The sequence below is a fragment of the Rattus norvegicus genome, chromosome 3 (assembly GCF_036323735.1).
Source record: "Rattus norvegicus strain BN/NHsdMcwi chromosome 3, GRCr8, whole genome shotgun sequence".
NCBI classification, from domain to species: Eukaryota; Metazoa; Chordata; class Mammalia; order Rodentia; family Muridae; genus Rattus; species Rattus norvegicus.
This window is the reverse complement of record NC_086021.1, coordinates 67,543,969-67,558,232: the sequence shown is the minus strand read 5'-3', so window position 1 is coordinate 67,558,232 and position 14,264 is coordinate 67,543,969. Positions and strand designations below refer to the sequence as shown.

The 14,264-nt window shown below is 39.5% G+C and overlaps 1 protein-coding gene across 3 annotated transcripts in view; it reads left to right on the top strand.

Annotated features, from left to right (window-relative positions):
* Fap (fibroblast activation protein, alpha) overlaps nucleotides 1–10,835 on the top strand; it is a 68,874-nt gene extending 58,039 nt beyond the window's left edge. The window contains exons 22-26 of one of the 3 annotated variants that reach the window (XM_039104225.2): nucleotides 6,756–6,855; nucleotides 8,022–8,086; nucleotides 8,587–8,659; nucleotides 8,954–9,085; nucleotides 10,491–10,616. In XM_039104225.2, coding sequence (XP_038960153.1) covers nucleotides 6,756–6,855; nucleotides 8,022–8,086; nucleotides 8,587–8,659; nucleotides 8,954–9,051 — 336 coding nt within the window. In that variant the 3' untranslated portion in view covers nucleotides 9,052–9,085; nucleotides 10,491–10,616. 3 annotated transcript variants of the gene reach the window in all.
* The last annotated feature ends 3,429 nt before the right edge of the window (nucleotides 10,836–14,264 follow it).

The window sequence follows — 14,264 nt, the reverse complement described above, 5'->3', positions numbered from 1 at the left end:
GAGAGTTAGTTTGCCCATCATGAATTATGATAATTAATTACATCCGCCCATCATGAATTATTATTGTTGCCCCTTAAAGAAGCCTCCGTGCTTCACTTTTTGGTCTGAATGTGTACATGTGCAAGTCAATTTGCATCCGGTTTTGCTTGGTTATTGTCTTGGCTACCCTCTGTGAGCGAGGCCTGCACACGATGGAGGGGATAAAACCCAGCACTGAAAGGAAATCTGCAGAATCCAGCTCAACTCCCAGCTCACTGACCAGATGAAGGGCTCTGAGGAATTTGGAGAAAGTTGTTCTTTCAAGCCATTTGCTGCTTCTCAAAACTATCAAATGTTAAATATCTCAGCAGGGTGGGATTCAGCAGAATATTTTATAGGGAAATATTTCAGATAAGACCTTTTGTACTATCCACTGTTGTGAAATTCCTAAAGTAGATCTTTGACAGAGTTTCATTTTAAGCAAATCACATATAATCATTAGCATTTTATTATTTTTTTCTTGAGGCTCTGAGTAAGCATAACTAAAACTTTCCATTTCACTTACGGAACACGGTTAGGTATTACTTTGGTAGAGAATCCTCTACATGGGCTGACCTGAAAACCTACTCATCACCCAGAAGTACATTTATAACAACCCAGAGTCCTCCAATAAGAGCCGCTTACCATATCTGATTGTGTAAATGCCATCAAAAGAAATCGTATTTTATATTCCCTGCACTGCTGACTCTCTCGCATGGCCATGACCATGAAGCATGCTTGTAAGAGCACATTTTAAAGAAGAAAGCAATGAGTGGCTTGCCAATTCAGTCCATGCCTGAGTAGACCCAAGAAGGTTGGACGAAACAAGGTGTTTAAGCCACAATGCTATGTTCCTCTGTATATTGGTCCTTCCAGCTTGGGACATTCCACTCTTGTTAACGCATACATCTGGTCTCTGATATCCATTTCTTCATCCTCATAAATTATCATTATATCTCAACTAGGTCCATGTTAAGCAATTTTTTTCTGACATAATCTCATGCATTCCAGATTACCTTTCAACTACCAATATATCTGAGAATGACCTGGAACTCCTAATCTTCCTGAATCTACCTTCCAAGTGGTGGGACGACAAACATACACTACTTTCCCCAGTTTTGCATGATAGAGTTCTACCTTGACAAATCATATCCCCAGCCCTCATGCTAGGTTCTTCATGGATAAAAGGGTGAAACAGCCCAAGATTTGACTTTCATTTAGGGGAAGAATGTAGAAAAACAATGATTTCTGAAGAGATATACTTGTGCACAACATCAGGAAGAAACATGGTTAATTGTGGCTGGGAGAGCTAATAGAGGCATCAGATATGAGTCAACATCTTTGATGGACAATAATAGCTTAGTAAATAGATAATCCAGAGTGTGAAGATCACATTTCTTCTGGTCTTGATAAAGTAAAGACGCATGTGGGAGTTGGTCAAGTGTATGCAAAATTTGGAGATGCCTGGAGAAGTAAGTCATCTGATAACAAGGACCTAGCGGGCCACACGAAGGAAAGTGTGTGTAGCTTTTTGTATTCTGTGCCATTGTGATTGTCTTTTAAATGTTAGTATGCCTCTGAGTGTAGCCTTCACCCATCAATATTCTGTAGGTCATTGGAGCAAACTCTGGGGTTTCAAGCATGATCTGGTTGCAGAATTTGGCCACTTGCAGCCCATTTTTTTTCTAAATTTTATGTTTCAGTTGCGTATCTGTCGTCTCTCCTTCAGGACACAACTTCCATGGGCATCATTCTTAATTTACTCCAAACTAACCTTATCATGGTCTAAACAAGTCTTCATCATCTCTTAAGATCTCATCATGCACTGAGTCATCCAAATTAGAAAGCTTAGAAGAGTTGCTTCTTATCTTTAGACCTCTCTCTGAGATTCTGTTGATCAGTGAACTCTTTTTCCACTTCAAATTGCTAAGTAGCTATTACTATCCCAGATGACATTGCTTAATTTGAGCTTCTTCATGAGTCCTTAAACCAGGACTTCTCAAATGTTAGGTGTATGCCTAACCCAAAAAGTTTATTAAAATACAGCTTCCAGATCCTTACTACAACAGTGTCTACTAAGGCTCAGAATTGGCATTTCTGATCAAATCTAGAAATTGCTGATGCTTTTGGTCTATGAGCTTAGGTTGGGTAGTTTCCAATTAAGTTATTTTAATTGCTTTTTAACTGACTTTGGGAAAGCCTCAACAACTCCAATGTTGTTTAAAATGTTGTCATTCTAAAGTATTTTTTGACTTGCTTTTTTGGTTTTTCAGTCATATATATATATATATATATATATTCAACAGAACATTCAGTAACAAAATACAAAGATACAATAAGACTAGGCACAAACCTTCCTATCAAGACTGGACAAAGTAATCAAGTAAAAGGAAGAGAGTCCCAAGAATAAGTAAAGAGTCAGAGACACCCCAATGCCCACTGTTAAGAGGCCCGCAAAAACACCAAGCAAACAAACATAACATTTATGCAAAGGACCTAGCATGGACCTATGTACGCTTCATTATTGCTGTGAAGCACCACCATTTTTAATGTGTTATTTTTCCATACTCCATGGTGATCACAATATAATAAATAGTGACTATGTCTCCTTGTGTCCCAGGTCCTGGGCAACCTTGCTCCTGTCACCTTTTCAATCCTGTTTCTCCCAGATCTGATGAATAGCCAAACTACAGTTGTGTTTTGCTGTTCCTATGACAGCATAAACTTCCTAGCAACGCTTCCATGTACTTCCTCCATTGCTCACCCTGACCCTCTAAAATGGAAAACCACTTGTTCCTGAAGATCCAGCCCAATACAAGAATCATAGTGTTGCTTTAAGTCTGTACTCTTCTTAAAGGAACAGCCATCTGCTTCTTCCACAAGTATTGAGGTTCTTCAAGAGAATGGATTGTATCTTTCTTAACAGCATTTTTTCCTTCAGATATTCAGCAACCATGCAGCCATGTCAAGCATCTCTGATATTGCTTAGACTGAATTTAATCCTGTACCTTTGTGTTCTCCCAAAATTTGTCTCACTCGTACCAGGAGAATTTCTTTTTTTCAGGAAAATATTCTATGCTCTAACAGTTTGGGAAATAGATGTTTACTTAGAATAGTTTATTTTTGGCCCCATGGAAGACTAAGAAAGAAACTTTTAAAATTTTTTTGTTTAGCACGAGTATTTTATTCTACAATTATTTATTCCTTCTTTTCCCACAAATGCATATTAATAGTAGTTTTGTGACTCTGTCAATGGGAAGAGCTGTTGACTTTAATAAAGCCACCTGTGTTGGTGTCTTAGAAAGATAATGTCATAGGATAGAAGGTGGTCTGGGAATAGAAAGCAAGGCTAGAACATTAGTACTAAGGACAAATTGCAAATTTCTGCACTGCAATTAGCCAGAGGAACAGGCATTTGGAAGAGTCCATTGTCTTATGGTTCCCTTAAAAACTAGTAAGTCAGAACCTATTGGAAACTGGAGATATGAAAGAGGAAGACGTTAAGAATTGATCATAACAGATTCTCAGCTGTTAATTTTCACATTAGAAAGGAAGTTGTCTCCTTTCCTGGATAATATTAAGCATTTGTATAGCCTGCTAAATAGGTCATGTCCAATCCAACAAATGCTGTCTACAATTGGTTTGTCAATAAATTTCAAATCCTACATTTTCTTTCCAGATACAGATTTTTTTAAAAGAAGAAAGGAGCATTGTTGGCACTACTTTTCATTATGTGGGTCACATGACCAAAGATTTATAGCCCTCATTTTAATCAACTGCAAAATATCTGTTATGTCTCCATCATGGCGTTTAAGAAATGCCCGTTCACTATAATGCTTTCCAATTGGGGTTGGTTTTGCCTTTGGGCCATTTGCCAATACTTAGAGCCGCTTTGGGTTTTTACTCTAGAGAAAGGCTATTGGTATGTGGGACAGAAGGCCAGGAAGAGGTTTAAATGCGCACCACTGCTCAAGAGAGCCTATGACATGTGTTAAAATCTTGAGTGCAATGAAAAATTAAGGCAATTATTCTTACTGTTCAGGAACAGGGAGAGGTTTGCGTAAACTATTAGAAAAAGAAACTACATTTGCAGGCTTCGCTTCGCTTTGTTAGTGAAGACCCAGCCAGGTGGTGTTGAATAAGCATCAGCTCATTATTTAATCTTAGTTCCTTTCTCTTGCAGTGACTAATTATAAGCGATTTGAATTGCTATGTGAGAACGATGTAAATGTAGAAAGAGTACACTTCTAATGAGGGACCATGCTAAACTATATTACTTCTGCCAAGAGAAGTTGCCCTGGTGTGGGGGAAACAGGAAATGTCATGGGTTGCTAAGGCAGGCCTTCTGGGTTTGAGCCCTACCTCCGGTTTTTATTGATTCTACAGCTACTGTGTGAGATTCAGCTTCTCCTTTATAAAAATGCATCAGCGATTTCTTTCCCTGGTCACTGTGGGAATTACAGGAGATAACAGTGGAATTATGTATTCAGTAAATATGTATTTTTATCCCTCCTGCATATCAGGCCATATTTTCAGTGTTGGGAATAGATCCATATGCAAAACAAACAAAACTCTGTACTCAAGAAGTTGGAGAATAGTGGGAGAGGAAGATAAATGAGTACAATACAAAATGTTGAGAGATGGCAAGGGATATTCAGAAATGCAAAGTAAAACAAGAAAGGAGGGAAGTGGAGAGCTGGGTGTAAGTGAATGGTTTGAAACTAGAAGGCTAGAGAGGCTGTCTGGAAGTGAGTTAAGACTTGAAGAAGAGGCATGAGGTGTGAGGCACGAGGCCAGCTGCTTTTAGGGCGAAGAGTTGTCCAGATGGAAAGTCACTGCCGGTGCAAATGTCCTGAGGCCAGATCATGTTTCCACGGTTCTGAGAACATGTGGGAGACAAAAGAAGACAAAAGAAACCAAAAGCATGCATAGAAGGGGCTAGGGGTGGGGGCTGGATGAACAAGGCACACAGTGTGGAACAACAGTCCTCAGCCATAAAAGTGTTGGCTAGTTAGTGTTACCATTGGTAGGTAAAATGCCCCGATATGTATGAGCATCCATACCCCTGTTTTAAAATTCTGTGCCCTTCCAGGGATGATTCTAAAGGCATCCTTCATGTCAACAAAATGGCAAGGCATCTAAGTGCAAAGGACACCATTCTAGAATTCTCCTGGCCAATCTGCTCTGTGGGCACTTTTCTTACAGCAACCTCCCACTCCACTGAGGATCCCCACTCATGAGAGAGCAGAAAAAGTCAAAACGGGTTCTTTTCTACCCCTCTTTATTTCTACAATAGAAATAGCTTTTCCAAGATGCCTGGGGATTTAAAGTCGAACTTCGTGCTGTGCTACGGATGCAGAATGAATTTGCTATTAGTAGACAATATTTGCATTCTATCTGAAAACAGAAAAAAATATACATATTTGAGCAAGGTGCTGTAACTTAATCCCTGAGTTGGCACACATTAATAATGTGTAAGGTTTTGAACACGGATGTTTGAGAAGATTTCACTGTGTACTAGGGACTACAATGTCATATCATGTATTCTCTGTTCTGAAACATGGAAAGCAGAGGGCACACCAAGTGTTATTTTTTAGTAAACACTCATTTCCCACAAAACCTTGAACGACGAAGGTCTTAGGTTTACTCTGCTCTCATTTGAAAATGAAACTAAAGAGGAAGGGAAACCTTGCCATCCAGGAGCAGTTCTTGCTGTCCTTCCTACTAATTAAAGCAAATTATTTTCATAAGTGAATTTGAAACCACATAGACAATTTCACTTACCAAAATGATTTTTGAACCCAAATGTGCCTTCTGCTCTTAAAATCTATTTTCCCTTATTAAAACCTAGTTTAATTCTCCTCCAAATATAAGGAGGCCACAGTATAATCGGAGCAGCCTATTTTATTCTGTGGTTTGCAGCCAAAGACCCTCAATAAAATTCCCCAGAGATGGAAAAATCAAACCATAAACTACTTAGAGGATTCTTCACTTAAGCGCAAAATGCAACAGAATTCTTAGCTGGGCTTCCACTCCTGTATTTCATGAGTTTTAACAATGGACCTGCTTGTGTTTCTCTGCTTCTCTCCTTTACCGTCTTCTTCCTTGCACTGCCTCCTGTTCCTCCTTAAAGACACCAATTTTCTTTCTTTTGGGCTGCTATGTCAGGATTTCTCAAAACTGCCCATATCCTCCATAGCACACAACCCCAGGCATGTCAGAATCCCTCAAAATGGTTTGTGTAATGACATAGCCTACAACTCCAGCCATGTCATACTCATAAAATAGGTAAAACAGTAGCTTCAAAGTTTACCTCACAGGACTTTCGTGAATGCTAGAAAGCATCTTACATTTACATTCTGGAAACAACTCCTCCTTTCTGTGCATCTCTTTCAAGTAGAATCTTGGTTGGTTGGTTGGTTTGGTTTTTTGTTTTGTTTTTTAATAAAGACCTAGCTAGAAAGATCCAAAAGAAAAAAAAAGAGTTTTGATAATTATAAGTATCTCTCGAACATTGCCTACTCTTTTCAGGCTTTGATCAGGCCATGAATTGCTTTCTGATTTATCAGAAATAAAGTTATTATAGTAGTTTGCTGCTGATGTAACTGGTGGGCGTTTAACCTATTCTACAAGTGATTTCAGCTCCCCGCCATCTTATTGTGTGTAGACTAACTTTAAAAATACAGAGATGCCTTTGACCATGCATCTGAGGCTCACCAATAACAATGTCTCCACAGTCCTACGGAGGTTATGTTTCATCCCTAGCCCTTGCGTCCGGAACTGGCCTTTTCAAATGTGGTATAGCAGTGGCTCCAGTCTCCAGCTGGGAATACTACGGTATGGAAATATTTCATAAATGCTGCCCATGAAAACATTTAGCACATAATTACTTTATATTTGAGGTTGCTAAGAAAACCAACTATGCAGTAAAGTTCACCCCAGCATCACTGGGGAAAATATAAAATCTATAAATGAGGTTGCTCATGTAACTCATTATTATCGTGCTTTAACTTTCAGTGGTTAAAAAGAAAAAGGACTCTTCACAGATCCTATATATTTTCTCCAACAAACTTTGATCTCTTATGGAAAAAAATAATTTTAACACCAGAGCCAACTCTGTGTTTGAAGGCATGTAACTCCAACAGTGGTTACTTTTGAGCATTTCTTTTGCAAAGTCAAGCCAGGGCCAAGGAATACATCTTTATACCTTTATTCTGCACTGTGGGAGACAGCACCTTTATTCACAAAGCAGAGGGAATATGTATATATATATATGTATATATATGTCTATATATGTCTATATATATATATGTGTGTGTGTGTGAGTGAGAGAGAGAGAGAGAGAGAGAGAGAGAGAGAGAGAGAGAATTATATTATATATAAATTGGGAGATAATCCATTCCTGCGTGTGCCTGTTTCCATGATTAACCCCAATGTAGAATGCTTATCTGTTTCTAATAATTGTGCATATATATGCCTTTTGCTATTTTTTCTTTTCCACACTGGAATGACAATGAGACATTCATACCTTACAGAGAATCTTTATTCAGAAAGGTATGTGATTGCTGTGTGTTTGAATATGTGTGTGTGATGTTGAGACAAGTAAATCTGGGAGACATGTTTTTCATCCCAGATGAAGCAAAATACTAGTGAAGAGACCAGAGGAGGTGGATTTTGCAGTTTATTTTCAGATATAATGAGGCCGTTCCCATCTCCACATCCCCCAAGGAGAGCAAGTGGAAAGAGCTTAGAAGCAGCCTGTGAAAGGAAGTGCTTAGATACGCATGTTTCCATAATGTTTCCGCATTGTTTCTGGAACCTCACTGAGGTGAGCTGCAGAAGTGACACCGTCATTGAGACCAACCATGGCATCCGTTAAAACAGGAGTGTACCTCAGAGTCTCCACCCGGGAGAACCAGAGGAGGCTTACCAATGCAGGAGTTATGTAATCGTGAAATGACATGTATAAAGTGGAAATAGCATGTTCCTGTGTCTTTTTCCAGCCTCTATCTACACGGAGAGATTCATGGGCCTCCCAACAAAGGATGATAATCTTGAACACTATAAAGTAAGCATTTCCCATGGTATCTAGGTCACTAATTTATTTCGAACGTGTTAAGTAATTTTAAAACAGTGATTCAGAGTTTGCAAATTCAGTTCTGGATCCCCAGGCAAAAATTATGATCTTTTGTTAACTGGAAAGCATCACTAGAAAGAGAGTTTACTCTTTGGGGATTCTATTCTCTCTCCTATCTCCTCTCCCCTAACCTCCCTTTTCTCATCTCTCCTCCCCACCCCCAACGCCTACACAGCTTGAGTGGGTATCATTTATGCCTAAGGTCTCACTCATATGTAACATATGACACATAAACTTTCAGCTTCTCAAAGTAAGAATCAGATGGGAGTAATGCAAATGCCGATGAAAATGTGTTGCTCTGACTCTTAAATATTTATCAACCAAAGCAATACATAATTTCAGTATTGGTGCGAAGTCCATTGCACAATGATTTAGCTAGTTTTCTATTAGAACTTGCAGCAACTAAAATGTTAATTTTTCTCCTTTTCCAGAATTCAACTGTGATGGCAAGAGCAGAATATTTCAGAAATGTAGACTATCTTCTCATCCACGGAACAGCAGATGGTGAGGTTTAAGCAAGGCTCTTACACATAAAAATACTGAGCCAGCATCACTTTGTTTAAGAAACATTAAGCATCCTCCCATGCCTGTGCTCAGGGTCAGTACCTAAGAGTCAGGGACACTTCCATATCTGAGCGCGATCGCTCACTGCTGACAATGTCAAATGCATGACTGCATAACTGTTGGTGTTCATTTTCAGGCAGGGCATTGTCACTCTAGGCTTTCTGGTATTTAGCGGCACTTTAACTCTCTCTTTCTCTCTCTCTCTCTTTCTCTCTCTCTCTCTCTTTGTTGCAGATAATGTGCACTTTCAGAACTCAGCACAGATTGCTAAAGCTTTGGTTAACGCACAAGTGGATTTCCAGGCGATGGTACATGATCCTGCTTTACTCTAGTTCGTGGCCTTTGACTACCAAGCTAAAGGAAAGGGTGTGTGTGTGTGTGTGTGTGTGTGTGTGTGTGTGTGTGTACACCTGAAAACATGACTAGAGAATAGAAAGAGCGGAGTATTACTAAATGAATCGTGGACTTTTTTCTGGAGCCCCTCAAGGGCCCCACGTATAGGCTTTGTATAGAATAAGATAGTTTACAGGATTAAACACCCCAAATATCTGATAGTTCTGCAGTCCTGGGGCAACCATGTAGGCACATGTTCAGAGTTCCTACAGCCTCGGAGGCTCAGATCAGCTAACAGTTTCAGTCTATTCAGGAAGAAACAATTGTAGAATGTTCCTAAAATCTCAGTGACTGCCTGAGTTCCTGCAGGTCCGTTCAGAGTTAGAGAGTCAGTTCCTCTGTGTACGCTCCATGTGTGGCACATGTGTTCCAGATAGCAAGAAGAATGCAAAATGAGATTAGAGGAGGCAGTAAGACCAACAGTGGGGACAGTCATTGGTAACCATGTTCTCCTCGCTTCAGCGAATATATTTTCTTCTTTTAATTACTTGGATAGGACAGGACTTTAGGAAGGGAGTCTCTCATCTTCAAGTAAAGTTTGGATTTTTAAAATGCAATTTACAAGGAGTGAGATGACCTTTTCTGTGGCCTTTGTTTATTCTGACTTCCTAAGAGAAATTCAGCTCTGTAAATGTATAGCATTACATCATGACCCTTGCACACTTATGCCATGAAGACAATAATCTTACTGGAATCTCTCAGATTCCAACAATAAAGTTCAAAGTTATGTTATTCCCCTCTCTTTTTTTCATTTACATGTTTTGAAGTCCTATAAAATGTATTTATGGTTACATATGGTATACTACATGATGGGCTTTTCTGAAACAGAGAATTAGATTTACAGGCCAAAAACCTTGTGGAATTTTTGAGCTACCATGGTCCTAGGGAAAATTGAATATAATGCTTCTACTTTTCAAATGAAAAACCCAAGTGCCCAAGAACCAAAGTAACAGACCTAATGCACCAGTCCTCGGACCTAAGTCTCTTGATTCTAATCTCTAGACTCCTGTCCATTAGAACAGCTCATCCTTTAGAATATAAAACCTGCAGTTAAGGAATACAAAACAGTACTGGATGTTAATAAGAACTCTACTTTTGCCTACTCCAAATGTTCACAGAAAACAATTTTATTCAAGGGTTCTTAAAACAATCTTCCAAAAACATTAGGAAACTTAGCCTGATTTTAGAGCACAGGAAAGCCAACGCTAGATGGTTTCTGTGGTGGTTGTTGTTGTTTTTCTGTATTTCTTTTTTAATTGGATATTTTTTATTTACATTTCAAATGTTATTTCCTTTTCTGGTTTCCTGGACATAACCCTCCCTATCTCATCCCCCCTTGGCTCTAGGAATTAAACATGTTTTTTCCTTTGTTTTGCAGTGGTACTCTGACCAGAACCATGGCATATCATCTGGGCGCTCCCAGAACCACTTATACACTCACATGACCCACTTCCTCAAGCAGTGCTTTTCTCTGTCAGACTGATCCAATGCAAGTATTAGCACGTAGCACAGTGTGAAGGCTTCATGTGGATGACTTGGACCATGAATATTGTAAAGGCCGCTAGTAATTTAGGAGGGCTCCGAAGTTTAGGCTGGGTATTGTTTACATTTTCTCATGCTCCATGAAAGGAGAAAAAAGGGGGACCGTGCCTTTCGCTTTGGACTCAATGATTTGTCACCTGTTCATTTGGGACAGAAATAAAGTCATATGCTCAGGTGGTTATGGTGTGTTGTTCGTGTGCACTAATTTCAGGCTCTGCGTCATATTGTGAGATATGCTCCCAATAGGAAAAAGACCTGCATAATACATGGTCACAGAGTAGAATACAGTGTTGGATTCTGTAGTGAGAACCCCAAATACGGCGACTAATAGCACTGTGTATAGAAAGGTACAGTTCAGGTCACACAGTGAATCAAGTCTGAGATGTCTGCACTTTCTGCTGTACTTTCAAGAAATGCTTATTAACTTTAATTCCAAAGATCTCTCCAGCATATCCAAATGTGTTAGATGAGGATAAAGCCAAACTTTTGAATTTGGGTTCCTTTTAAGAAATATATTAAATCTGGAAGTGATCACTTTCAATCTCTGTAGAATTAGTAATAAACTCTGCCTCAGATTCGCAAATTATTAAATTAAACTAACAAAGATAAAACGGACAACAGTATCTGAAGGTGGAAACTTCACATCTGTAAGGTCTCCCTGGAGTTTTACAATCCATCTAGTCTTCATTTCGAAGACTAGAAAGCTACAATGTCCAGCATTGATTAGAAACTTTGGGCAGTTTGCCAACTATGTGATTTCCACAGAAATTTTTTAAGCCACACCAGGACACCAGAAGATACACAGGAATGACTTTGAAAGGATCCACCAAGATGATGTCTAGAAGGTATGTTTCCCAGCACCAGACTTTCCTGTGTTCTCTCTCCTCTCCCCAAACTTAACTCTTTCTTTCTGATTACAAGGTGCCATGTCTGAAAGCCTCCTCTCATTTCTACATCTGGAAGAACCAATCAAAGCAAGGAATAGATGGTTGTATAGTTCATAGATCACAGGGTTTTTTTTTTTTTTTTTTTAGATTTTTTCCCCCAAATACTTCTCAATCCTTTCTACTACCCTGTTTTGAATCATGCTTCTCACTCTGGCCACATAGCCTCTCCTCCCACAGTGACAGAGCTGCTGGGAAGCAGGGAAGCTGGAAGGCACCTTTACAAATCCAGACGGCCTTCTCTCCCTTCACTAAGTGACCGGTGTCCCGAGCCACAGAGAATGCTGCCCCCCTCAATTTCAGTTAGGTATTTCCTAGTGGTACTCTAAGAATTGCAAACAAGATGACTCTCGGAAATCTTGTTACATCAACAAACTGCACACTTTTGTGGTCTTACCCAAGCTATTTCTATATTAATAGATAGAAAGTGACTTGGAGCCTCAGACCTATGCTTCTGTCCTCACAGGATTGCCAAAAGACAAATCTATTCAGGCTGTTTCCCTACTTTGAAATCCCCAGGGAGTCTCTCCACGTACCAGTGAATCTTTAAACTCAACAGCCTGATACATGGAGCCTTGAACAATCTTTCTCATAAATCTTTTCCCAAGCCTTTCTCCAGTCACCAGCCTCCATAAGATCTGAATTTCTTCCAACATAGCATATTTCTCCACATCTCTATACACTGTGGAAGTCTACTGTGGCCACTAACCATTGGTGGCTATCTTAAATAAATAAAAATTAAATGCAATTAAGATATAGCGCTTGAACCACACCAGCACCGTGGAGTTGTGGTCCATACAGGCTAGTTATATCACCACAGAGAGCAGGAGTGAGCAGTCTATCCTAGAGTGGCCTGCACAGTCCGAGTCCTATAACATACTAACAGAGAGAGCTCATCAACCGTTAATTGAGTGCACATCTCTATACTCACGGGGGATTGAGGTTCTCTACATTGCCCTTGATAGAGCCAAGCTGGAGCCCCTGGATAGAAACATCCAGGACCTCCTCAGGGCTTCACTATGTATGTTCACTCATTAACAGGTTCATTCGACAGACATTTGTAGAATCTGGCTGTGTACCAGACATTGCGATACATGAAGGAGGGAACAGCAGCGGTTTCCCTAGAAATTCTTTAGTGTTCACATTTTCTTCTGCTTTACCAGATTCTTCTTTGGGCTTGGAAAAGGAGAATGGCAGTAAAGGACTAAGGGGGGCTGTTTTAGGTTAAAATACCAAATGAAAAGGATGCCTCTAGAACTCTCTATCTCTTTTATTCTAAAAACTATCATGTAATATTTCTATTTTCTACATTTTACTCTTGGATGTATTAGGAAAGGAAGTTCTAATGTTACAAGCTGCGTATACAAAATATACACCTATCACAACCAAGAGATTTTCCCCCCTGTGGTACTAGCCACAGAACTACTTAGAAAACTTTCAAAGTTTTAAATGATAATCTAATATTCCTTAGAGAGAGTGGGGAAACAGAAGCAGACCCATGAGAAATTTGGTTAAGCTTCAGACGAATAAGGAACTTCTCCTGGTATTTTGACTTTTTATATATCTCTACCTCAGAGTACAAAGTGTGTTACTTATTTCCTCCAGGGAACATTTACTGACTCCCTGTGTTGGCATGGAGTGTGTACTTCAGGGGTTATAAGGATGAATGTGTGTGACAATCTCCCCATGTGTAGGCTGTTTCAGGAAAGGCGACTTAACGAATCTGATTCTCCCAACATTTAAGCATTTTTTTCAGAAGCTGACAGATCTTTATGCAAATGTTTTTGCCAAGCTGTTTGTAATGGTGAAATTATACTTTGACAGTAACTCTTTAAAATATATTAAACCCAGCTAAGGTTTTTTTGGAAATGTTGCCAATTAAGTGACTTTAATGAGCTTCTTGATGGTAACGTAATTAAAATTCAGATGTTCTAATTGTTAAAAAAAATTAGTTCTGGGGAAGTAAAATAAGCAAATGTAAAATGAATTAGGACTAATTTAAACGGTGATTATGTGGTCTTCTTAGAAGAGTCTACCAAAACAATGCTTTCAATTATGCTGTTTGTAAGGAAGGAAGAAGGTACCTAACAGAGATTTCAAATTGGATCAATAAAGCAGATTCTCTGAGTTTATCCAATAAGGCAGGCTAAAAGACTGTGAGTGCAGTAAGTCCCTCCCAGTTTGAGAAAGCTCTGTTGCTACCCTTCCTCCCTCGGCATAATGGACAGGAACCTTAGCTATTTGTAGTGGGGTAATTTTAGTTCAGAGAGAAATTAGGGCCTGGACCTCACCAAGCTATTCAGGGAGAAAATGATTTGGCTTGCAGAAAAAGCCCCTAATGACCACCTGCTCAAATCATTGGCATGCAATCTCAGCATGCTGGTGGCAAACACTTCTTTTGACACACAGGTAATGTCTTTGGCAAGCTGGAGCGGTATGATCTCCTGTCGTTCGCTTCTAATGAATGCTCAGTTACTGAGTACTTTCTTTAAGAGCCTGCTATTATACCCTGTGTTTTAACAAATATTTGCTGTGATGGCATGGCATCCTTTGCTCTGTGGTTATGGAAAGTCTGTGTTCTGTGAAGGAGAGAGGCACAGTCAGGCCGAGGTCTCAGCAATGGCCTGACAGACCAGCCTACTTCTTCGATAATTACTGTTCATTGA